Source organism: Hypanus sabinus, chromosome 23 (assembly GCF_030144855.1).
Source record: "Hypanus sabinus isolate sHypSab1 chromosome 23, sHypSab1.hap1, whole genome shotgun sequence".
Classification (NCBI taxonomy): Eukaryota; Metazoa; Chordata; class Chondrichthyes; order Myliobatiformes; family Dasyatidae; genus Hypanus; species Hypanus sabinus.
Window position 1 is genome coordinate 10777316 of NC_082728.1, and position 27318 is coordinate 10804633.

Consider the following 27318-nt stretch of genomic DNA (forward strand, 5'->3'; position numbering starts at 1 on the left):
GTCTGATTTCAACATCTAAGAGAGGTTTGGATAGGTACATGGATGGGAGGGCTATGGTCTGGGTGCAGGACAATGGGACTAGGCAGATTAATGGCTTGGCATGGACTGGATGGGCTGAAGGGCCTGTTTCTATGCTGTAGTGTTCTATGACTCTACAATGCTCCAACAGACTTTCAGAAGCACACTAAGGTCCAGGTCGAGAATGCGTTTGCCATTCTTATGTAATTTAAACAGATTAATTGAGATTGCTGCTCAAGCCATCGAGTTCATCCAGCAGAATGAATTTTGTCGCTCCCGATTCCAGCATTTGTGGTCTTCTGTGTCTCCTAAATGATAGGAAGGATACCAAAATGACGCCTCCAGATGATGCTTTGTGTCATGGGAAGCAAATGTCATCAGTGTTGAGGCAAAAATCCTCACCAGCCAAGATCAATGGAGCTGTCACTCCCAGCACACTCACAGGGAGAGGTCACATAGCAGTTTGAGGAAACACCAGAAAGATGTGCTTGATTCACAACTGGAATAAACAAATGTGATGTCACAAGCTGGGAGGAACGTGTCATTATCAGTCTCAGAGGAGTCACGTCCTCCATTAAGTGGAAGTCTACTTCAAACTGAAACACTTTTCAAAAAAGAAAACCCGAAAGAAGAGTAAAAGAAAGCTCTTTTGAAGCTCACTCAAAGGCCAGTGATTTAGACATGGGATGAAGGACATCCAGAGTCCAGGCCTCCGTTCTGTGCTCGAAGGATAGTGACAAGGACAATTGACGGAGGGCATCCAAGGATGTCGAGCTGCCCCAGGTCAGTGGGTCCTGGGGTTGGATGCCCGTGCAAACAAGAGACACTAGAAGGAACCAGTCAGTTGGTGAGACCATCATTGGCTAATGTGAGGGTCAACACTGAAGATCAAAGACCGAAGATCGATCTGAAGTCCAGAAATCAAAGCCTGATGGCTGAAGCCTGGAGACTGGGGACCCAGAGGCCTGTCCTGAAATTGAGGGACTGTCTGTGTGGGTGGGTGGGAGGGAGGAAAGATGCTTGTTTTGTCACCTGTTGTTCTGATGAGTACTGGGCATGCTATGTTGGCAAGAATGTGTGGCTACACTTGCTGCCCCCAGCGCATTCTTGGATCTGTAGGCTGTAAATGCCATATGCATGTGATAAATAAATTGGAATCTCTTTTCTGCATAGGCGTGAGCTGGAACACTCACATGTCCTACAGGGAAGTAGATAGGGGGTGGTGTAGTCTATGATTTCCAAGTCACATCAGGACCCCGTAAGTAAATTTCTAGTTGGGGTCATTCTCCAATCTAACAATTGCTGCTGCTGATGAAACAATAGATCATTGAATGGGGTCAAAGCATGCAAGAGGGAAAACAGACAGCAGTGCCCGTCAGTGCGGAGGGCCATCTGTTTTACCTAAGAACAGCACCAAGTGAACATCGGAGGGCAGCACTGACTGGGTGGGCCAGTTCCCTCTCCTCGGTGGCTACAACAGGCTACTGCATCCAAGGTGATCCTCACCAGAACAGCTTCCCTACTGTCGGTATCTCCAATGAACAGATTTGCAATATTCTACATTACCAATGTCCAACAGGGTCTTGTGATCCCAATAAAAAAACTACCTAGATAATCACTTGCTAGTGTTAGATGGGTCAACAAATAAAAAGGTAATTGGGAAGTCTCAAAATGGGACAGCTTCATTAAGATGGACAAAGTAATGGAACCAAATTGTTCAGGGTAAACCCAATCAAAAGAACAATTATTTAATTTAGTGTTCTATTAATAAACCAACTATGGTAGAGAGAAAGGTACTGAAGTTACTAGTGTGTTTGATTTCTTTAATCAGATGTTCTAAGGTGCTTGGGGATGACAGCAAAATGTTTCTATTTTTTATGTTTAGGGATAGAGCACAGTAACAGGTCCTTCCAGCCCAATGAGCCAACTCCATAGAATTACACCTATATGACCAACTAATCAATTAACCATGGGAATGTGGGAGGAAACTGGATCTCCTGGAGAAAACATACGTAGTCACAGGGAGCGTGTACAAACTTCTTACAGATAGTGGCGGGAAAGCAGTTTGGGTATATTCAACTTATTTTTCAAACTTCAAAGTCAATTTATTATCAAAGTACGTATATGTCACCATACACAACCCTGAGACTCACTTCTCTGCAGGCATACTCAGCAAACCTACAGAATAGTAACTGTAACAGGATCAATGAAAAATCAACCAGAGTGCAGAAGATGACAAACTATGCAAATGCAAATATAAATAAATAGCAATAAATAAAGAGAATACGAAATAACAAGAGAAAGTGTCCTTAAAGTGAGATTATTGGTTGTGGAGACACTTTAATGGATGAGCAAGTGAGCGTTAAGTGTTTTATTATTGCGTGGGTACAATGGAGTTAGGGAATATCGGGCAATGCTTTCAGGGAATCATAGGTTTTCACAGACATAGAAGCTTTAGAGCCATGTAACTCTCTTTAAGTAACTATCTACAACTCCTGACTCTAATCAATGGAATCCAGGTATAATGGAACCCCATGATGCAAAACTCAATGCATGATATTCCCATTGCCCCATTTCTGTTCCCTCTGGCTGCTTACAGAGCTGACTACCCAGGCTGCAAGGTTGTCAGCAATTCCTGGGAATTCCCAGGATAGCTCTACTTCATTACATTTAGAATCAGAATAGGGTTTACTATTACTATTACTATCATGATGTGAAATTTGTTGTTGTGCAGCAGCAGCAGTATTGTGCAAAGACATAAAGTTACTATAAATTATAAAGTAAATGAATAGTTATAAAGGAATTATGAGATATTGTTTGTGGGTTCATGTACTGTTAGGCTTACCGCCAGCAAAGGTCTTTCTGAATGACAAGGCGGGCACAAGGAGCCAAATTGTTTGACCCTGTTATTTTTTAAAAATATTCTTACAATCAAGAGGGATGGCAGACATCAGAGAGCCATAACCTCTCCAACACTGCTGTCCACATTGGTCCCCAGTTCTTGCTCAATGTTGCACTTAGAACCAGGGTTCTAAATGTTTGGCAAAGGTCCATCACACCAGTAGGTAAAAGTCTCTCACAAACAATAACTGTGATTCCAAAGGGCCCTTTTAAGGAGCTCTACAGGACAAGGTGGCATTAAGTTATTTGAACTACCATCCCTGCCACTGCCTCTCTCCCAGATTTTATTATTGTTAGGGGTGGACATGCAAATGTGATCTTTAGGGGCTCACGGCTGATCTAAGTAATGCAGAGTACCATGCTTATGGGGGTTTTACACCACTTACAGCAACATCATTTCTTGACTTAGACCGTAAGAGATAGGAGCAAAATTAGGCCATTGAGTCTGCTCTTGCATTCCATCATGGCTAATTTATTACCTCTTTCAAAACCATTCTCCTGCCTTCTCCCTTTAACCTTTGACAGCCTTACTAATCAAGAACCTATCACCCTCGGTTTTAAATATACTCATTGATATGCTCTCCACAGCTAGCTGTCTGTGGCAATGAATTCCACTGATTCACCACCCTCTGGTTAAAGAAATTTATCCTCATCTCTGTCCTAAAGGGATGTTCTTCTATTCTGAGGCTGTGCCATCTGGTCCAACAAAGAATGTTGTATAAATATATTTAACTTTAATCTGAAAGGCATTAATGAATATTTCTGAATTGAGGCACTCGAGCCAAAGCCCTTTTCAATCATCCATAAATATTGAAAATCAAAATACCATTGATACTAGAAAACTAAGATTGAAAACTCTGGTTATCTTCTAACAAAAGGCATCAACTTGAAACACTGTCACTGCTTCTGATTTCACAAATGTTGCCTGACCTGTGTTTGTTCAGAATTCTGATTGTGGGAGCTGTAGAGGTTATCGGTAAGATAGACGGAGAGACTGTAAAGGTGGCAAGCTGAGAGGACAGTTCAAGGTTCATTTATTATCAAAGTATGTATATGTCGCTATATACTGCCCTGAAATTCATTTTCTTGCGGGCATTCATAGTAGAACAAAGAAGTACAATCCAATGTATAAAAACTGCACACAAGGGCTGACAACCAACGTGCAAAAGAACTAGGCACATATACTGTATATATAGCTAGGGTGCCTAAGACTTTTGCACAGTACTGCATTTGTCAGCGTGGAGCAGAGAGCAAGTTTGTAAATCTGGCTGGAGCCAACATAGAACGTTATATAAAGATATTAAACTTTAATCAGTTGGGGATGGTGAGGGTGGAGCGCCAAGGGAGAGGTTTGGTACTAGTGCCAGAGAAGGAGTGTCAGGAGTGGGGTGGCACAGGTACAGACATACCCAGCCCTGAGACCCCAGGCAAGGTCATTTGATTCCAAACAATTGGTATCTTGATCATTAGAAAATGTCTTTCTGATGCTTCCCACTCTGTCCCCTCTCCCTTCCCCTTATCCCAACCATGATCCCCCTCTCCCCGCCCCCTTCCCACTCTCAGCCCACAATAGAGACCCACATCAGAACTGGGTTTATCATCACTCACATATGTCATGAAATTTGTTTCTTTTTGTGGCAGCAGCAGTACGACGCAATATATAACATGACCGCAGTACTGTGCAAAACTCTCAGGCACTCCAGCTATAATTACGTGCCTATGTCTTTCGCACAGTACTGTCTATAGATAGATAATTCTGGGATCATGAGTTGTAGAGTCCTTGTGAGTGTGTCCATAAGGTTGTGGAGTCAGTTCAGAATTGAGGTGAGTGAGGGTAATGAAGGGTAATAACTGTTCCTGAACCTGGTGGAGTGGGGCCAAAGGCTCCAGTACCTCCTTCTCAATGGAAGAAGCTTGAAGAGCACATGGGCTGGACAGACAGCTAGCAATGAAGAAGTTGTATATATTTTAAGACAGCAAGTACACAGTTTATAGTTTGGGCTGGCCAACAACCCCAGTCATCTATGCTGTTACTAAGGTGCACTGTAAAATTAGTGCACATTTTCTCATCAATATACACACACAATCTCATAATATTATCAGTGCAACTTCCATCTTAATAGAATGGCATGCTGGTCTTTCATTGATTCTGTCATGGTTATATTCTACGGAGTTATTGAGTATGCCCCCAAGAAAATGAATCTTGCGGTTGTATCTGGTGGCATATATGTACTCTGATAATAAATTTACTCTAAGCTTTGAAGATCTGAATGGCTGGCTAAATCAAATATACAGAAAGCTACAGACACGTACAAAACAGCTGGCTCTCTGCCAGGCAAATGGCTCAAATGTATAAAATGTATTCAAAGAATTATGGATCGCTAGGGGTAACCCTGAGGGAGTAACCTCATCCAGAAGTTCGGATGACACTATAAATGGGAAAACCTTGAATGGTAACCTCAGGAATAAAAATACCTCTGAAAATTGCCCCAGGCTGTCTATTTTTAATATACACCAAGTTCACAAAGTAGGTTTAGTCATTTCTTTTTAATGACAGCAGTCAGCACCAATTCCACAATAGATGCCAACAGCTATTCTGACCCTCATCCCCAGAGCTCAAGAATGCAAAGACCCAGAATTATTCACTAGAAATTCAAGAAGTGATATTCAATAGTTACCCATCTTGTAATTTTAATGAATCCATAATTAAATAGTGCAGCGTAAGACAAACACTGATTTTGTACAATTGGTGTCTTTTTTTTTAAAAGGATTTTTAAAATAATTTAACTGTGCAAAACAATGTCTTAAAATGATGCTAAGCAAATGGGGGAATATGTAGACATAAACTCACTAAGGCTGTGACGGAATGAGTAACTGAAGCATTTTTTAATGTGGTAAATGGTTAACATGCACTTTGTTTCTGGTACACATCAAGATCAAAAAGCTGGTATTTACATGTTCAGATGCCTAAAGAATACCTTTCTCTCTGAGACTGTTGTAATTTGTGAGTACAAGTTTAGCATTTACCATGATTGCTCGTGTCTGTTTTGATCACTCATTCTGTTTTAAGTGTTTCCGTGTGGCAAGTGCCCATCTACAAAGGAGGTTCAGACACCAAAACATGCGCAAGAGATAAAACTACCTTGTGATGTTAAACCTTTTTAAAAAAAATCCTGATTGCAGCTGGACAGAAAGAACAATCTGCTATATTTATAAATTGCACCAACATCAGAGGCAGGAAGCAGAGAATTGATGTTAGCCTCTCATTAAAGAACATTTCAAAGGAGGCTCTCCAGACTCTCAGCATAGCTGTCAGGTAAAAAAGAAGATCCCACTGTGTAATTTGTTTTCACTGCATGGCTTAAATCATTAAATGATACATTTATTATTTTTTCCATGCACTACAATAGTTTGAACACAGTACAGATCTTCTGATCCGTCCAGCCTGTTTCTAACAACTGTGATAATGTTTATATCCCAATATACACAGTCTATTCCATCTAAAACCTTGAGACTCCTCCAGGAAATTATTACAAGCTAGGTTTAAAACTCCAAGCCATTTTGCTGTGCCATGTTATCTGTGACAAGTATCCCCTTTGCTGGGGAATTCCACCTTCTTTTTAACTCTCTCATTGAAGTTTTTCCTGGATTCCTGTTAAATGTGTCCCTGAATGGGTTTAGCTCTTGTTTCAACCACTCTCCCTGTATCCAAAACACCTTCAATGGTCACAAGGGCAGGTTGATATGTAACTTCACTCACCATAACTCCAACTGAGTCTACAACCCACAGACTCACAAGGACTCTACACCTCGTGTCTTCAGCACTAAGTCCTGAAGAAGGGTCTTGGCCGGGGGTCGGCAACCTGCGGCTCCCGAGCCATTTGTGGCTCTTTCACCTCTGTGCTGCGGCTCCCTGTGGCTTTGGGAAATAATTGGTCAGTATTTAATTAAAATGTATTTTATGTTAGTTTGTTAGCTTTTGAAATGTAATTCTAAATTTGAAGATTATGGTGATCTTGTACAATCTAAGTGTGGCTGGCACATCCGAAACGGCTCACAATTAGCCAGCATTCCGGCTAAGGGAGATAGCCTACGGGGGTTTGTGAGTACGCGTCTTTTGCAGCATCTGCGTCCATGGGGGCTGGGTTGAGGGAGGCTTAAAAGCAAGGCTGTTTAGTTCGAATAAAGCTATCTTTGACTGCAGTTTACTGACACCACTACAACGTGTTTTTATCGCTGGCTGTCCAGACGGAAGGTGCTGAAACGCTTTGTCGCGTGTCTGGAAGAAGTGAAAACTTTCCTGGGCAGCAAAGGGCTCACCTTTCCTGAGCTGGAAAAGCTACACTTCATGGTAGACATGACAGCGCACCTGAACACGCTGAACACAGCTCTTCAGGGGAAAGGACGCACAGCCCTGCACATGTTGGAGGATGTTTTGGCATTCGAGCGCAAGTTGACGTTGCTTGCCAGAGATTTACAGAAAGGCACTTTGTCTCACTTCCCCAATTTGAGAGAGTTCAAACAAGGTCACGACATGATAATTTCGGAGTATTTACATTCTGCAATCATCGCAATGCAAACATCGTTTGGGAAACGCTTCTGTGAGTTCAGAGAGGAAAAAAACACATTATCCTTCCCGGTCACTCCCTTAAGCATCGATCCTTCCCTACTGAATACGACTGCATTGGCAGGTGTGAGTCAACCTGATCTTGAGATGGAACTGGCCAACATAGCCGACAAAGACATATGGGTGTCCAAGTTTAGACGCTTGACAGCAGACCTTGAAGATGTTGCCCGTCAGAAGGCCGTTCTTGCTCAGAAACACAAATGGAGTGATATTGAAAACCTTCCAAAACCGGACAAACTTGTGTTCGAAACATGGAATGCTATGCCCGACATTTATGTAAACATTAAAAAGTATGCGCTTTGAGTCCTGTCGATCTTTGGATCCACATATGTAAGTGAGCAGGTGTTCTCCAACATGAACTTTATTAAAAACAAACATCGCGCACGCCTCACAGATGACAGCTTGCGATCCTGTGTAAAGATGAAGGTGACGTCATACAGCCCTGATGTGCAGACGCTGTGCGCTGAGGTCCAGGAGCAGAAATCCCATTAACCAAGTATGATAAATATTTTAATTGCCTATTATTTTATGTATATTCATATTTTTTCATTGTTCAGTGAAATAGTCCTTTTATTTTTCAGGCTGACAGCTGGCTGATGTTATTTTTGGTTTGCTGCTGGCGGAAAATTTAAGTTCGGCGTTTTTCATAAATACAAGAAGGACTCAAATAGACATTGAGTATTTTACTTAAAAGTAACTTTCAACCCAACGTCTTTTTTTCGGAGTTCAAAATGTTTTTGTTGCATGCAGAAATGTAATTTCGTTTTCTCTGCAGGAGTTCATCAATTTCATAAATGCAACACATTATAGTTTGTTTATACATAGCATAAAGGCAAAAAAAAAAACGTTGTATGCAGTGTTATTTCATTTTAAATGTCAAACGGGTTTTGTGGCTCCCAGTGTTTTCTTTTCTGTGGGAAACGGGTCCAAGTGGCTCTTTCAGTGGTAAAGGTTGCTGACCCCTGGTCTTGGCTCAAAACGTCGACTGTTTATAATTGATGCCGCTTGACCTGCTGAGCTCCTCCAGTACTTTGTGCGTGTCACTTAGTATTAATGGTTTTTTTCTTTCTTTCTTTTTCTTTTTCAATCTTTTTATTGATTTTCACATATACACAAAAAAAAATAACATAGTAATAAGTAAATTATGAATACAATAGACTTGAAATCACATTGATAATAAGATAATAATATCCTACTAAACATCAACAAAAGAAAATACCTTAATCAAGTCCACATGATTATATGAAAAAAAAACAAAAATAACCATTAAAAAAGAAAAAAAAAAATATTTAAAAAATAAGTGAGAAAAAAAATATATATTAAAAAAAAATAAAACACTAAACTAAACTAACATAGGCAATAATAACAGTTTACAAGTATAAGATAGTGTCAAAGAACTCCGGAACTCCATACCTGAACATGAATAAGCAGAAAGGTCTGGAGAAGGCCAAATTAATTCATATGAAAATGTCGAATAAACGGTCTCCAAGTTTCTTCAAATTTAATTGATGAGTCAAAAATAGTGCTTCTAATTTTTTCCAAACTCAGATAAGAAATAGTTTGAGAAAGCCATTGAAATGTAGTAGGAGGATTTACTTCTTTCCAATTTTGTAGTATAGACCTTCTGGCCATTAATGTTACAAAAGCAATCATTCGTCTGATTGAGGGGGAAAACTGATTACCATCTTCATTTGGTATGCCAAAAATTGCAGTAATAAAATGAGGTTGTAAATCTATATTCCAAATTGAAGAAATAGTAGTAAATATATCCTTCCAATAATTATGTAAAGTGGGACATGACCAAAACATATGGGTCAATGAGGCCACTGCTAAATGACATCTGTCACATAGAGGGTTAATATGAGAATAAAATCGAGCAAGTTTATCTTTAGACATATGAGCTCTATGTACAATTTTAAATTGTATTAAAGCATGTTTAGCACATATAGAAGAAGAATTAACCATTTGCAAAATTTTTTCCCATTTATCTGTTGATATGTTGTATTGAAGTTCTTTTTCCCATTCTTGTTTAATTCTAACTGATATTTCTGGTTGTATCTTCATAATCATATTATAAATAAAAGCTACTAATCCCTTCTGACAAGGATTTAAGGTAAAGATCAAATCTGTAGTGTCCATCAAAGTTGAATTAGGAAAAGATGGTAAAACTTTATGTAAAAAAATTCTAATTTGTAAATATCTGAAAAAATTAGATTTAGGTAATTCAAATTTATTAGAAAGTTGATCAAATGACATCAAAGTATCTTCAAAAAAGAGATCACGAAAACATTTTATACCTTTCCTTTTCCATATGTTAAAAGCTTGATCTGTCCAGGAGGGTTTGAAAAAGAAATTAAATAAGATAGGGCTATCAAGAACAAAGTTTTTCAAAATAAAAAACTTACGAAATTGAAACCAAATTCGTAATGTATGTTTAATAACAGGATTAAATATTTGTTTATTAAATTTAACTAAATCCGCAGGAAGACAAGAACCAAGAACAGAGAATTGAGAATATCCCTTTACCTCATTACATTCCAAATTTACCCACTGTGGGCACAGTGGTGAATCCAAATCTAATTTCCAATACAATAAATTACGAATATTATTTGCCCAATAATAAAATCTAAAATTAGGTAAAGCTAAACCACCATCTTTTTTTGATTTTTGTAATTGCTTTTTACTTAACCTAGGGTTTTTATTTTGCCACACAAATGAAGAAATTTTTGAATCAATGTTATCAAAAAAAGATTTAGGAATAAAAACTGGTAGGGCTTGAAATAAATATAAAAATTTCGGTAAAATCATCATTTTGACAGCATTAATCCGACCAATTAATGATAAAAACAAGGGAGACCATCTTGTAGTAAGTTGATGAATTTGATGAAGCATAGGTAAAAAATTCAGTCTAAATAAATCTTTATATTTCTTGGTAATTTTTATACCTAGATAAGTGAAGTTATCAGTAACAACTTTAAATGGTATCCTATCAGTCAATAAAGTTTGTGCATTTAAAGGAAATAATTCACTCTTATCTAAATTTAGTTTATAACCAGAAAAAGTACCAAATTGAACCAACAAGGATAAAATAGCAGGAATAGACCTATCAGGGTCAGAAATATATAACAGCAAATCATCAGCATAAAGAGATAATTTATATAACTTCTCATTACGGGTAATACCAAAAATATTAGGAGATTCACGAATAGCAATAGCTAAAGGTTCTAATGCAATATTAAATAATAAAGGACTTAAGGGACAACCTTGTCTCGTACCACGAGATAATTGAAAAAAAGAGGATCTGTGGTTATTCGTAAAGACAGAAGCAACAGGTTTATGATATATTAATTTAATCCATGATATAAAATTAGAACTAAAATTAAAATTTCTCAATGTATTAAATAAATATATCCATTCAACTCTATCAAAAGCTTTTTCAGCATCTAATGAAATAACACATTCTGGGATTGTGGGTGGTGAAGTATGAATTATATTAATCAATTTTCTAACATTAAAAAAGGAATACCGATTCCTCATAAAACCAGTTTGATCTTCTGAAATAATCTGAGACAGTACTTTTTCTAATCTAATAGCTAAAATTTTTGTAAGAATCTTAGAATCTACATTTAATAATGATATAGGGCGATAAGATGTACATAAAGTAGGATCTTTATCTTTTTTAAGAATTAGAGAAATATTAGCTTCATAAAAAGATTGAGGTAATCTCTTCTTAGCAAACGCATCATTAAAAATTTCACATAACCAAGGAGAAAGCAAAGAAGAAAAAGTTTTAAAAAATTCTACTATATAACCATCAGGACCAGGAGCTTTCCCTGAGTTCATTGATGAAATAACCTCTCCTATTTCCACTATAGAAATAGGAGCATCTAACAGACTATGATCTTCATCAGTCAGTTTAGGAATATTCAAATTGTTAAAAAAATTATCTATCATAGACTGGTCACCATCAAATTCTGAATGATATAAAAATTTATAAAAATCTTGAAAGGTATTATTAATTTCTTTATGATCAGTAGTTAAATTACCGTCTGATTTGCGAATTTTAATAATTTGTCGCTTAGTCGAGATAGCCTTTAATTGATTAGCTAACAGTTTACCAGTACGGTCACTATGAATATAAAATTGAGCCCTGGTCCTAATTAATTGATTTTCAATTGAAGAAGATAATAGTAAACTATGTTCCATTTGAAGCTCAACTCTCTTCTTATAAAGTTCTTTGGTAGGAGTCACGGAATAAATCTTATCAATTTCCTTAATTTTATCCACCAATAAAGCAATATCTAAATATCTTTGTTTTCTTTTACCAACAGAATATGAGATAATTTGACCACGAATAAAAGCCTTAAAAGAGTCCCAAAGTATTCCTCTGTCGATTTCTTCAGTACAGTTTGTAGAAAAGAACAAGTCAATTTGCTGTTTTATATAAGTAATAAATTCTGGGTCTTGAAGCAAAGTAGCGTTAAGTCTCCAAGATCTGGTATTATTGGAATAGTCCGAAATCTTAATAGATAACTTCAAAGGTGCATGATCCGAAGTAGTAATAGAATCATATTTACAATCAATAACATCCGTTAATAACCGATGATCAATAAGAAAATAGTCAATTCTAGAGTAGCTATGATATACATGTGAAAAAAAAGAAAATTCTTTATCTTTAGGGTTCAAAAACCGCCATATTTCTGTAATTCCCGAGTCAACCAAAAATGAATTAATAAGTAGGGCTGATCTATTCGGAAGAGTGCGAATAGGTTTAGATCTATCCATCGAAGGATTCAAACAACAATTAAAATCTCCACCCATTATCAACATATATTCATTTAGATTAGGAAGAGAGGTAAATAAACGTCTAAAAAATTCAGGGCAATCAAAGTTTGGAGCATAAATATTAACTAGAACAACTTTCCGATGGAAAAGTAAACCAGTTATCAACAAAAATCTACCCTGTGGGTCAGAGATAATTTCATGATGTGTAAACGATATTGAGGGATCTATAAAAATGGACACACCCCTAATTTTGGCGGTACAATTCGAATGAAATTGTTGACCCTTCCAGAACCCAAAAAAACGTTGATTATCCTCCCTCCTGATATGGGTCTCCTGTGCAAAGATAATATTAGCATTCAGTCTATGGAATACTTTAAATATTTTTTTGCGTTTAATCGGATGATTTAAACCATTAGTATTCCAGGAGATAAAGTTAACAGATCTATCCATCATACCAATATTAATTGTGTGTATCATAAAAGGTTAGAAAGACACATAACCCACAATTCAGGAAGGAGGAAAATTGATTCAGGAGCAGCCGGAGAACATGACACCTCAACAATATTAGTAATTTAAAGTCGGCCCATAAACTAAAAGCAAAAAAATAAAAAGCAAAAGCGTGAAAAAAGATCCCTACCCCCTCCCCCCACCCTTCGAAAAAAAGCCAAGCGGCAGGCGCATAATCTAACACTAATCTTACCCCCATTTCAAGATGGCAGCTCTATAAAAAAAAGATTAGAAGAAAACTATATATCACCCAAGTTAAACTATAGAGTTGCAAAAAAAAATATATATCAATCAGAATAATAAAAAAAACTAATATAATACAACAATCATTAATAAAAAAAAGGTATAAACGTCAAAATTTAAAAGTGTAATATACCTTTAAAAAAAAATCCCATATTCAAATACAAGATGACGTTTCAAGAGCAAAGACTTATGGGAAGAAGAAACGCCATTTTGAAAAGGCCATATTACTAAATACAAAAGTGAGTTCAGCGATCTGTTAAAAGACAAAATAACATTTAAAAAAAGGATATAATAAACAGTACAACATATATATAAAAAAAAATTAAAAATCCTAAACATTCGTCCCATATCTGAGTACAGGCAAACAGATAAATGCTTGTAAAAAACAGAATCTTACGGGAAAAATAAACATCTTAAAAAAATAAATCATTAATGCAAAATATAATCGTATATAACCAAAACAGAAAGAAAAAAAAAGAATATTATCAAAATTAAAAAAAAACATCTATAAACAATGATGCTAGTAAAAAAAACCGGACCCATAGATCAAAAAAAAGTTATAACCCAACTTCATAGGTTAAAACTTAAAATAGAAAGATATCCTCTCTCCGAAAAAACTTCCACATAACACATAGTTCAAGTTGCAGTAGAAGATCGAAATTCTTCAACAAATTTCTTCGCTTCTTCCGGAGTGTTGAAAAATCGTTGACTGTTGTCGGGCAGCACAATTCTAAGCTTCGCTGGATACATTAAAGCTTGTCTAAGTCTGATCGAATGAATCTCTGCCATCACTGGTTTAAAAGCGATCCTGGCTTTCATTACTTCAAAAGAATAATCCTCAACAATTCGAAATTGAAAGTTTTGGTAGGAAATCATACCTTTTTTACGAGCTAATCGAATTAAAAGCTCTTTCTCACGAGGATAATGAAGGCGAACAATCACCGCTCGTGGTTTATCACGCACAGACGAAAACCTCGCAACTCTGTGAGCGCGGTCGATAACAGGTTTAGTTTGCAAACCTTCATCACCGAAAATTTCCCATAGTAAATTAGAGAAAAATTCAGTTAAATCACCGGACTCAACTTTTTCGGAAAACCCGATAATACGCAAATTCTGTCTGCGAGATCGATTTTCGAGATCAGAAATTTTAAACTTATACTGATCTACAGTCTTAAGAGTCGATTGTACCTTCTTATCCAACACTTCAATTGTACGTACTTTTTCAACAATTAATTTTTCAAGAGTCGCCAACTTATCTTCATGCCGCTGAATAACCGATGCCTGCGACTGAAACTTAGTATCAAGCGATTTAACAGCTCCTTCAAGTTCAGACATTTTCGTGGTAAACGTGTTTTCCAAACTTGCCATTTTACTTTCCAAACTTGCCATTTTACTTTGCAGCTTGTTATCCAAACCTGCAAGTTTAGTGTCCAGAAGATTCGAAATTGTTTCAACAGATAAAGGCTCCTTAGACGATTTCTTACTTGTAGCCATTTTAAGTTCGGCAAAGTTAGATCAAATATAGTTTTAAAAGAAAAAAAAGTCAATCGAAAATATCAACTCATTTGATTAAATTCGAAAAGATTAGATTAAAGGGTGATTATAGTTAGAAAAGTGAAGAGCGCCTAAAAGGCAGATGTTTACGTCGCCATCTTCGGTTTTTTTATTTGCACAATTTGTCGTATTTTGAATATAAGTTGCTTGTCAGTGTTTGCTTACGTATAGATTTTCATAAATTCTATTACTTTATGGAATAAAATTGCATAAACATATAAACATCAGAATGAATTTACAATCTATTAACCTTCAAAGGGCATTTTTCTTTTTATTACATGGAGAGCAAAACTGCTCATTTACTGAAGGACTAGCCAAGGTTCAACTAACCTTTAACATAACTTCAAAGAAAAGCACTATGAAAAGATGAAAACAAAAAACGCTATAAATAATCAACAGATCATGCAGCATTCATGGAGAGAGAAACAGTTAACATTTCTGACAAAATTCACCTCAATTCTTATTGACCGGATATTTGTTTCATTCTCTATAGATATTTCCTGAAGGGATGAGTATTATCATCATTCCTTCGAAGTTTGCGAAGATTCGGCATGACATCTAAAACTTTGACAAATTTCTACAGATGTATGGTGGAGAGTATATTGACTGGTTGCATCATGGTCTGTTATGGAAACACCAATACCCTTGAATGGAAAATCCTACAATAAATAGTGGATACTGCCCAGTCCATCACAGGTAAAGCCCTCCCAACCACTGATTATGTCTGCCTGAAGAACTGTTTCAGAAAAGCAGCATTTATCATCAAGGACCCCCATCATCCAGGTCATGCTCTCTTCTCGCTGCTGCCAACAGGAAAATGGCACAGGAACCTCAGGACCCACACCAACAGTTTCATCAAGAGTTATCACCCCTCAAGCATCAGGCTTTTGAACCAAACTGAACCAGAGGGGATAACTTCCCTCGCCCCATCACTGAACTGTTCCCAAACCTTGTGGACTCACTTTCAAGGACTCATCATCTGAAGTTCTTGATATCTATTGTTTAGTTATTTATTATTATTATTTCTTTTTTATTTATACAGCTTTCTGTTCCATTGGTTGTTTGTCTGTCCTGCTGTGTGCAGTATTTCATTGAGTCTATTATGGTTCTCTGTTTTACAGAGTATGCCTGCAAGACAATGAATCTCAGGGTTGTATATGGTGACATGTACAGAATGTACTTTGACAATAAATTCATTTGAACTTTGAATCATTCTGTCTTTATTTGACACAACCCCCTATTTTTCAATTGTTTCCCTCTGGAAGTAATTCCCACTATGATGATTTTTTTTAAACATGGTCTGATTAACCTGCATTATTGCTTTCACAGATTTGTGCGGCTGGCCTCCCAGGTCCCTATACCTCAACTCCAAATAATTCCAAGAAATATATGATGTTCTCCTTCCCATTATTACAAAGCATAATTTTATATTTACTTATATTGCCTTATTTGCAGATTCTATACCTAATTTGTAAGTTCACGACTGTCTATATACACTGAATGGTCACTTTTTTAGGTACACCTGCTCGTTAATGCAAATATTTAATCAGCCAATCATGTGGCAGCAACACAATGCATAAAAGCATGCAGACATGGTCAAGAGGGTCAGTTGTTGTTCAGACCAAACATTAGAATGGGAAAGAAATGTGATCTAAGTGACTTTGACTATGGAATGATTGTTGGTGCCAAATGGGGAGGTTTGAGTATCTCAGAAACCGCTGATCTCCTGGGATTTTCACACACAATGGTCTCTAGAATTTAAAGAGAATGGTGCGAGAAACAAAAAAAAACATCACGTGAGTGGCAGTTCAGTGGGCAAAAACATCTTGTTAACGAGAGTGGTCAGACTGGTTAAAGCTGACAAGAAACTGACAGTAACTCAACTAACCGTGTGTTGCTACAGTAGTCTGTAGAAAAGCATCTGTAAACAAAACATATTGGATATTGAAGTGGATGGGCAATAGCAGCAAAAGACCATGAACATGAACATGCACTCAGTATGTATATATTGTGTCATAGTATAAACTTTAAAACTGTATTTCTATCTGTAGAGACCAAAAGATGTAAAATCATATTCTCAGCGCAGACCCTCTTAACTCCCTAACTTTTGCATCCTGGCTAGCTAATGTTAACTGGATACATTCTGTTCTGCTACTTTGCTAACTATTCTGCCCTTTCTCTCACAAATTCTGATAGTCGTCATGACTCTATCAGGCAATATTCTACCAAAACACTTTAGGATTTCCCAAGGGTCGTAAAATACTTCATATAAATCCTAGTATTTTTTATGTTACTTCATAATTACTGTAACTATTCGTAAATGAAAAGGGAAAACCTGTTGATGAATCTTTATGTTGTTGCATAGAACTTTTGAACAGCTCGATGTAAACATGTATGCTTTATAGTTTTTGAGACAAAACAGAATGCCCATAATATATAACATAAATGAACAATGGAGCCTTCTGTGACCCTTACTAGTGAAAGAAGGCAAGGTTTCTGAAACCCTACCCACACCATGGTGTCTGACATTATGATGCTATTCACGATGGGTGGAGGCAAATACTTAAATTCTAATGCATGACAGATGATATAGGGTGGATCTAAAAGTCCATGGTAATTAATACACACCTTTAGAGTATGTAGAACCTATACTTTGTTGTAAACACTAAACCATTATTATCTGGGCATCTGTAAAATATCTTCAAAATAAACCCCAATGCTGTTTTTATGGAATGGCGAGCCATTCTTTAAAGTTCCAAACCACTCAGAAATGTAACCCTAAAATAACACATTTTTGTTTTTAACATGAATGGATAATTAAACCTTCATGCAGAAAGAGGGAAAAAAAGGATTACACTTGGATAAAAAAACTTCATTTGTTTGCCAAAGTTTTATATATCGCCTAAAGAGCTGAACTTCTGAACACAAGGAGCAGTTATATTTTATACAAGTCACAGCAGCTTAAATCCACACTCATTGCCTCTTTATTATGCACCTCCTGTACCCAATAACGTGGCTACTCAGTGTATGCTTGTGGTCTTCTGCAGCTGTAACCCATCTACTTCAAAGTTCAACCTGTTGTGTATCCAGAGATGCTTTTCTGTACACCACTGTTGTAATGTGAAGTTATCTGAGTTACTGTTGCCTTCCTGTCAGCTTGAACCAGTCCGGCCGTTCTCCTCTGACCTCTCTCATTAACAGTGTTTTCGCCCACAGAACTGCTACTCAGTCGACGCTTCTTTGTTTTTCACACCATTCCTGGTAAGCTCTGGAGGATGTCGTGTGTAAGCAGCAGAAGACTTAGTGGCTGCTTTAGTAGAAGCTGCCAAATGAAGTGGCCATTGAGTATGTTCTGAAACACACAGTTTTCTCTGAAGCTGCTGAAAGGTTCAGCAATATGCTGGTTTATAACATGCGATAACTTTGTTGACAAGTGTGGCATGCCTAAGGTACTCAAGTATCCTTCCGATTGTGCTAGTGCATGAAATATTACATATAATTATAGAGACCTGTAATGACAGATCATTGCAAAAGATAGTTAGTCCTTAAATACATATTAAAAAGTCGATCCTCCAATTGGCTGTTAGAAATGAAAAGTAATTTTATGTCACAGCTTATCCAATTTTGCCAGACTTTCAGCAAACTAATTTCAAAATACAAGCTCCCGTATTTACTGATGTCAGAAAAAAACACATTTGCTTGTCAAAGACATACCAATTATTCCCAAAATTGACAAAGCATTCCAAGTCATCAAGCACTTCACTGGATATAAAAGTCTCCAATAGTTGAAGAATTCAAGTGTTGAACATAACACAATGGTATCTGAAACAAGTACATTTTGCCACCATATGATTTAAGTTAGATGGTCTATTTACTGACAACGCTAAATGGAGACTTCCTGCTAATTCTGTGTGATTGTCCTGGATGTTTCATCGGGGTATTTGGCAAAATTTTTAATACAAGTAATACGTAATTTATGCAAATATTCAACGAAAATGATTTCTCCAAAAAATGTTTCACCTCATGCCCACTCTTTCAAATATGGAGCCAAACATATCATTGTAGCTACAGAGAAGGCACGACTGTGGCTATATTTCATTTGGAATTTCAAGATTTGGTACGTCACCAAAACCACTTGAAAATTTCTACAGATGTACCACGGAGAGCATTCTAACTCGCTGCATCACTGTCTGATACGGTGGGGGACGGGGGACGGTGGTGCCACTGCACAAGATTGAAGGAAGCTGCGGAGAGTTGCGAACTCAGTCAGCTCCATCGTGGGCACTGGCCTCCGCAGTATCCAGGACATCATTAAGGATCCTCATCACTCAGGACAGGCCCTCTTCTCATCGCAGCTACAAGTACATGAAACCTGCTCTAGGAATTTAAAAACAATATTCTACCCAAAATGACATCTTTGATTAATCTGACCAAAACATGACAACTTGTAGACAAACGATGATGAATCTACATAACAAGAAGTACAATATGATCTAGTACTCCCAGTGTGATTAGAGCATAAGATGGTAAGATATAGGAACAGAATTAGGCTATTTGGTTCATGGCTGATCCATGGTTATTAATTATAACCATTTCAGATGGGGCAGTTAACTCGGGCCAGAATGGAAACACAATCCGTTGCCTACAAAATGCAGTTATACACAATATGGTGTGTATACACGCCAGCAAGGGAAACACTGAAAACCAATTTGTTACTAATTTAGCAAAATGCATTTCAATTGAAAGGCATCGTTATTGAAAGCAATTAATATAGACTTAGTTGCAATGGTTGCTTCACAGCTGGTATGGAAACACCAAAGCTCAGGGATCAAAAAGTCTACAAAAAGTGGTAGATACAACCCAGTCCATCAAGGGCAGAGCCCTCCTCCCTTGAGCACATTTACATGGAGTGCTGCCACAGGAAAGCAGCATTCATCATCAAGGACCCCCACCATCCGGGCCGTGTGCCTTCTTCTTACTACTACCATCAGGCAGGAGGTTCAGAAGTCTTAGGTCCCACATCACCAGGTTCTGGAGCAGTTATTACCCTACAACCATCGGGCTCCTGAGCTTCACTCATCACCACTCTGATCTGATTACAAGACTTACTTTCACAGACTCCAGAACTCATGTTCTCAGTATTTATTTTACTTTGCACAATCTGTCTTCAATTGCAGTTTGTCAGTCTTTATTTATGAGTAGTTTTTTTTTTGCAGATCCTATATTTTTTTTAATTTTTCTGTAAATTCCTGCAAGAAAATTAATTTCAGGTTTGCACATGGTAACATGTACGTACTTTGATAGTAAATTTACTTTGAACTTTGAGTAATTTGCACAGGAATAAATGTATTAATTATAATTACTACTTTCTGCTGCATGAGCTCTATAAAAAGGCAACATAATACCGATAATATCAATGCAAGAGTCAGGTGGCTCATCATTAATGAAAAATCACAGCCTGCTTTGTTAACTTTTCCCTTGTATGGACACTTGTATCATACGACTGTGAAGCTGCTGGTAATCTTGAAAGGCTTCTACGCTCATCACAAGTGGGTGCCAATAATTACAAAAGCAACTAGGCACATAGCCTTACTAATCAAACTCTTCTGAGTTATACACTTCAAAGCCAGTACAGAGCAACGACCAAACAAAAGATCAGATGTGTGTTGCAAGTATCAAAAACATTACTGCCGAGGACCTGATTAAAAATTAGTGAAAGCCTGGAACACAGCAAATCTTCAGACATCTCGTCTCAGAGTTGAAGTAGAGAACAGCAATATTAAAGAGCAGGTTGGCATCCACAGTTATTATACCCACCCTTCCATATCTTGAGCTAATTAAGACATTCTGAATCATCTTTCAAATTGAAAACACAAGTATTTAGAGTTTAACCACTTTCATTACGAATCTTTAATTAGATTTCTGTTATTAATTATGCATAATCCTTTATACAATACAACCATTAAAAGGGAACTTAAGTTTCTTTGAAGCAATGTCAACACAATAAGATTGTTCATCATTAAGTCCTCCAGCTGGTTTTCAGAAAATTAATTTTAAAAAGTTTCCAGACACATCATTCATGTTTTAATTTTCAGCTAAAATCGAAGTATTGAATATCAACATCCATGTTTTTTTGCAACAAGGTGGAAAATAAAATGTAATAAGATGGAATTAAGGATGGTGAAAAATTGGCATACAGAAGGGAGATCGAAAGCCTGGTTGGTTGGTGCTACAACAATCACCTCTCACTCAATATCAGCAAAACCGAAGAGTTTGGTTATCTGATTATCGACTACAGAAGGAAGAAGCTGGAGGTCCACAAGCCGGTCCTTACAGAGGCACCGAGAATCAGTAACTTTGAATTCCTTGGTGTTAACATATCAGAGGATCTGTCCTGAGATCAGCTCAAATGTATCATCACAAAGAAGGCATGACAGCACCTCTATTTTCTTAGAAGTTTGCATGGATTCGGCCTGTCACCAAAAACTCTGACAAACTTCCATAGATGCACAGTGGCGTATTCTAACTGGATGTGGCCTGGCGTGAAAACACCGATGCCCACAAATGAAATAGACTACTGTATGTGTTGGATACAGCCTGGTCCATCACAAGTTAAACTTTCCCCACCACTGGAGTGCTGCCATAAGAAAGCAGTAACTATCATCAGTGAATCCCCTCATCCAGGCCATGCTCTTATCACTACTGCCATTAATCAGGAGATACAGAAGCCTTAGGTCCCACATCACCTCAAACTTCATCATAACAACTTTAATAGCCGTTCACCTAAATATTCTGTCTCTTAAATATTCTTCTCCCCCTGCACCTTCATCCCAAGATAATAAACTGGCCTTCAATGCTATGTACATTGAACAATCTTCAAGCACAAGATCTTTCTCCAAAGCCATGAGTTCAAAATTGCTTTTGATCATAGTTCATTAGCATAGCCCAAACCAAGAAGGTGAAAAAGCATTTTAAATATATGATAAAACATATGAACATTATTTTAGAAAAAAACATTTACAGTTGACTTTCACTCAGCTCTATATTAAATCTGCAGGAAATGGACAGGTGGGAAGTGTCAATGGACATACCTGAAACAATGTGGCTGCTGGATCACTGAGAAGCTCTTTAGGTGGTGTTTTAACTGGGAAAAAAATGGAGAGCTCTGAGAATAATGCAAAACCTCAATAAATTAATTGAACATCAATATTATCATATAGATTTTATTCTCAAGGCATTCACCTCTATCAATTTCAAATCTATTCTCAAATTTGTTATGATTTTAAAATAGTTAATAAACTATTAACTTAAGAAGAAGTTTTAACTTCTGCTGGAGGAACTTAGAGGATTAAGCAGCATTTGTGGGAGGAAAGGATCTGGTTGAAACACTGTTGTAACCCCCGGATTACTTTCTATTTTATTTTATTTAGAGAGACAGTGCAGAACAGGCAATGAGCTACACCACCCAGCAACCCACCTGTTCAATACTAGCCCAATCACAGGACAGTTTACAATGACCAATTAGCCTCTCTCTAACATTATTGTAGAAGTGATCATTTACGATACTCTTATATGTGACATGAACTTCACTGGCACATTTATGAGATATACCCATTGCCTTTGAGGCTGTGCCACTTTGAATCATAGCAGATGCTGTGATGAAGTACTCCTTAGGCCATTAGAAATGGACTTTCAGAAATTTAACCCGACAATGATGAAAGGATAAGACCATAAGACCATAACACATGGGAACAGAATTAGGCAATAGAGCCCATTGAGTCTGCTCTGGCATTCCCACATGGCTGATTTATCTTCCCTCTCACCCCCATTCTCCTGCCTTCTCTCCTAACCTCTGACGCCCTCACCAATCAGAACTCCACTTTGAATTTACCAACTATTTGGCCTCATACCCAATGACTCAGGCTAATAACCAAAGATTCCCTTACAAGCACTGTTTAACATCAAGGATCTTTCTGGTAGACCATCACCCATATGATAGCAACTCCACTGTGATTTTTTGGTTTAACAATCTTCTATACTGTGATAATTCAATAATTTTTATTTCCCCAAAAGAATTGAATTCAAAAAGATGGCTGAATAAATTTCTTGTGTCAAATAATTATCGATCATTTGTTTTCTATTGCAAGCATCCACTATGGCCTCATTTCAGAATGACCATTGTGAACGTTCTCACGATTGTAAGTATTTTAAATAACGATTTGCTGGTCTTCTTAGTGTTCTTAGTGGTGAAGATATTATTGCTAAATGAGCGGGCATTAATTTTCCACACTCACTAACAATGCAACTCTTCCTCTATCCTTGATTTTCTTTTAATTCACAGAATAGATCTTTCTGGCCTTCTGAGCCACCAGCATCTCCCAAATTAACTCCTGCCAAACCATGGGACAATTTACAATCACAAACAAGAGAAAATTGGCAGATGCTGTAAATCTGAGCAACACACACAAAATGCTGGAGGAACTCAGCAGGCCAAGCAGTGTCTATGGAAAAAAGTACAGTCAATGTTTCAGGCCAAAACCCTTCAGCAGGAAAATTTACAATGACCAATTAACCTACTAACCGGTACGTCTTTGAACTGTGGGAGGAAACTGGAACACCCGGAAGAAACCCATGCATTCCACAGGGAGGATGCACAAACCCATTACAGAGGATGCCAGGATTGGACCTTGAACTCTGATGCCCTGGGTTGTAATAGCATTGCGCTAACCGCTACTCTGTCACGGCGACCCGTGTGGTTGTGTGTCATGCCAGTTGGCCCTGCGGTCAGCTTGCCAGCAATCGTCAGGACAGCGCTGCAGTTTTGCAAGGAGAAGCTCATGACATCAATGTGCAATGCTCATGGATTTCAGAAGCAAATGTAGCACTTGACTGCCCCTGCTGTCACGATGAGTCCACTCACAGATCAGAGGAGCAAAACCTCATATTCCGTCTGGATAGCCTCTAATCTAATGGCATAAACATCAAAACCTCTAACTTCTGGTAATTTTCCCTCCTTCTCCTTCTCCCCCTTTTCAGCTCCTCACTCCCCATCATCTCTACCTGGTGCCCCTCCTCCTTCCTTTTCTCCCATGGCCCCTCTCCTCTCAGATACCTTCTTCTTCAGCCCTTTACTTCCTCCACCTATCACCACCTTCTTACTTCATCCTACCTCCCTCACTCACCCATCTTCTTCCAGCTTGTATGCCTCCACCCCCCCCCCCCACCATCTTCTTATGTTGGTTCTTTCTCTTTCCTTTCCAGTACTGATGAAGGGTCTCGGCCCAAATGTTTGACTGTTTGTGTTTATTCCTCTCCAACGTGCTGAGTTCCTCCAGCATTTTGTGTGTGTTTCCACACTGGCTCTGCTGAACATCAAGCGTCGCACTGGTGTGTGCAGGGCTGGAAAGGTGCAGGCAATGGCAGCAAGGGAGCAACAAAACTGGCATTTGTGTCTTCAAACATGACTGAAAATATCAGTATTTGGTCATGTATCGTGAAAGCAAAATATCTTCTTTGTGAATGGTTCTTGGAAGTGGCTGAAATTGCAAATTTGGCCTGCCTACAAGAAACCTGTGCACCATTAGATTACAGTGCATCACAACATTTGATCTCTTCCAGTTTTGGACTACAAGGAGAAAAACAGTCAAGTAGTTCACTGCAGGAGAGAAACTGTTAATCCTCAGTGCTCTTCAGACGACCTGTTTTCAAACCACATTAACATGGCAAGTAACCAGAATGAGGTTAGTCATGAAACCCACTCAATTCTAACTGGTGAAACACTCTGACCAAATAAATGGAAACAATTATAGAAGTAAGCTTCAGCACCGTGTACAGAGTCAAACTGGGGTAACGTTCAGAAAATTTAATTGACTGCTTAAAGATGATAAATAGTTTGACTTTAGTTATACTGATACAGCACGGAGTAGGCCCTTCGAACCACACAGCCCCAGCAATCCTAGCACTCTGATAAACCCTAATCTAATCATGGGACAGTTTCAACAACCAATTGACCCACCCGGTACGTCTTTGGACTGTGGGAGGAAACTTGAACACCTGGGGAAGAAGTACAGAGACTCCTCTTAGAAAGGCGATGGATCTGAACTCGGAACTCTGGAACATGCCAAGCTGTAATAGCGTCACGCTAACTATTAAGCTACCACGGCATCCAGAACAATCCCAAATTACTCATGGCTAAAAGACAAATAACTTACTGGAATAAGATTTTGCCAGTACATAGGTAATATCCTTCAATAACCCTTCTTTAACCATCAACCTGACAGCTGAGCTTGAAAACAAAACCAGATAATTAAATTAAATGGAGCACTTTATGCACATTAAAAAGAATTGTGCAGTCTCATTTTTACTGTAAAATAATTTTATGATTTTAGTTTCATTCTACAAATCAGTTTACTCAAGTCAAATAAGTGATCTCTATTTCAGAAAGATTTACTTCAGTATCATCCTTTAAGATCCACTACCAAAAATCTCATGCATTGAGATCATTTTGAATAATTTTCTTTAGAGAGTGCATTAATCAGTTTGGTTGCAATCAGGCAACTGAAATCTATGATTTAACACAAGAGATTCTGCAGATGCTGGAAATTCAGAACAACACACACAACATGCTGGAGGAACTCAGTAGATCAGGCAGCATCTATGGAAAGGAATAAAAGGTCTACGTTTCAAAGAGTCAAAATACTCATGATCCAGCTTCCATCCAAAGCTTCTTGGTCATGGGGTTTCAAAACATTTACCGTTCATTTCCATTAAAGCTGTCCAGTCTCAGAGTTCCTCCAGCATTTTGTGCACATTGCTTTGAAATCTATGACAAATGCACATCCTCCCAAATAAAACCATCCTAAAAGCGAAGAGCCCATGGATTCAGCTGCACTTATTTTACTTACATAAATAAAATGAAATGTCTGGGTCCTCCAGATGCATCTTCACAAATTCCATCAGTGCTCCGACTGTTGGAGAAATACAAAATTAAGTAGTTTTACCAACAATGATCTCAGGAGACACTTAATTTTACAGTTACCAATTACCACTGAAATACCAAGTTACCAATGAATCAGAGAAACACTTCCACAAGACCTGTAGAAGCATACATATGGAACAGGGCCACTGCCGTCTCATGTGCTTTGGCCTTTTGACAAGCAGTAGTGTTCAGTCCCACAATTTGACCACATAACTAGAATCCTCATGGTCCAGTTTCCATCAGCCACACTCTGTGTGTGTGTGTGTGTGTGTGTGTGTGTGTGTGTGTGTGTGTGTGTGTGTTTATTTATTTAGAGATACAGTCCACAACAGGCCCTTCCACCCTAAACGAGCCACACCACCAAGCAAGCCACCTATTTAACCCTCATCTAATCATGGATTATTTACAGTGACCAATTAACCTACTAACTAGTACGCCTTTGGAGTGTGGGAGGAAACCCATGCAGTTCACAGGGAGAACATCCAAACTTCCTATGAATGGCGACAGAATTGAACTTCAAACTCTGGAACATCCCAAGCACTAATAGTGTTGCACTAGTTCACAGTACTCAATTTAAAGCTCTGTTAATGATATATAAGCTTCAGTCAAAATCCTTTTGTTTTCTTTGAAGGACTGAAGGAAAGCCTAACCAGCAGTTCAACCATCAGTTACTTTTGGCGCAAATTCATAATATTCAGTCAATTATTTTAGAATACTAAACTGGAAAATTCAACATAATTAAGAACTATGATTGCACAAACAGAGGCTGCGCTCAGAACCTCAAATGAAACTGGAAACAAGGACGTTTTGTTCTCTCGGAATAATAACAATGTGGGATTAAGTTACATACAGACCCACGATTACACCATTACATTCTTTGTCAAGCTGCAGCAGAAAGAAATCAACCTTCCACTTCTTGTGGTTGAGAGTTACCGGGAATATCAGCTCGTGTGTAAATACTTAAATGTAAAATTAACGATGCAGCCAGCTGTCACACTGGGTCAGTTCATCAACCGCACATTTCAATATAGCACCATCTGTTAAGCTGGTTGGGAGGAAAGGTTTCAACGAGAGAAAAGGTTACTCAGCTGCTGACGGCCGTGTTAAATCTGCACTTCACTAGCAAGCTCATTCAGAAAATATGGGGATAATTGACATGGAGATGATCAAATTACTTTATTGTAACAGGAGATTTTCTTTGTAGGTTTAGGCAAATTATTATTGTGACCTAAAGCAAATTTTCAACCACGTCATTTATTCCTGATATCCAAATAATGTAAAAAAAGACCCTTCATTCTCCACCATTCAGCTCAATAATCAACAGTTTGCAATTAATTATTACAGTATCAATGTTGTGGGAAGTTTGGATGGATTATCTTCAAAAACCTGCTCAAAATGAAGCATTAACTTTAGCAAAATCCAGAAGTAAGCCATAGGTTTGAGTGCAAGTATTCCAAGACAGACACCCAGTGACCACTTTATCAGGTATACCTGTATATTAATGGTCCTATTAATCTGCATTATTGCTTTCACAGATTTGTGCACCTGGCCTCCCAGGTCCCTATACCTCAATTCCAAATATTTCCAAGAAATATATTGTGTTCTCCTTCCCATTATTACAAAGTATCCTCTTATACTTACTTATATTGACTTACTTGCTGATTCTATACTTAATTTGTAAGTTCATGACTGTCTATATACACTC

General features: G+C 37.8%; 1 protein-coding gene across 2 annotated transcripts in view; it reads right to left on the reverse strand.

Annotated features, from left to right (window-relative positions):
• The window catches only part of aspscr1 (ASPSCR1 tether for SLC2A4, UBX domain containing), a 296886-nt gene that overhangs the window by 82077 nt on the left and 187491 nt on the right, over positions 1-27318 (reverse strand). The window contains exons 12-13 of one of the 2 annotated variants that reach the window (XM_059948372.1): positions 25540-25602; positions 21727-21779 (exon numbers count right to left, since the gene is read on the reverse strand). In XM_059948372.1, coding sequence (XP_059804355.1) covers positions 21727-21779; positions 25540-25602 — 116 coding nt within the window. Of the gene's footprint in view, positions 1-21726; positions 21780-24883; positions 24921-25539; positions 25603-27318 lie in introns of those variants that run through there. The other variant, XM_059948373.1, reaches the window with a different exon arrangement.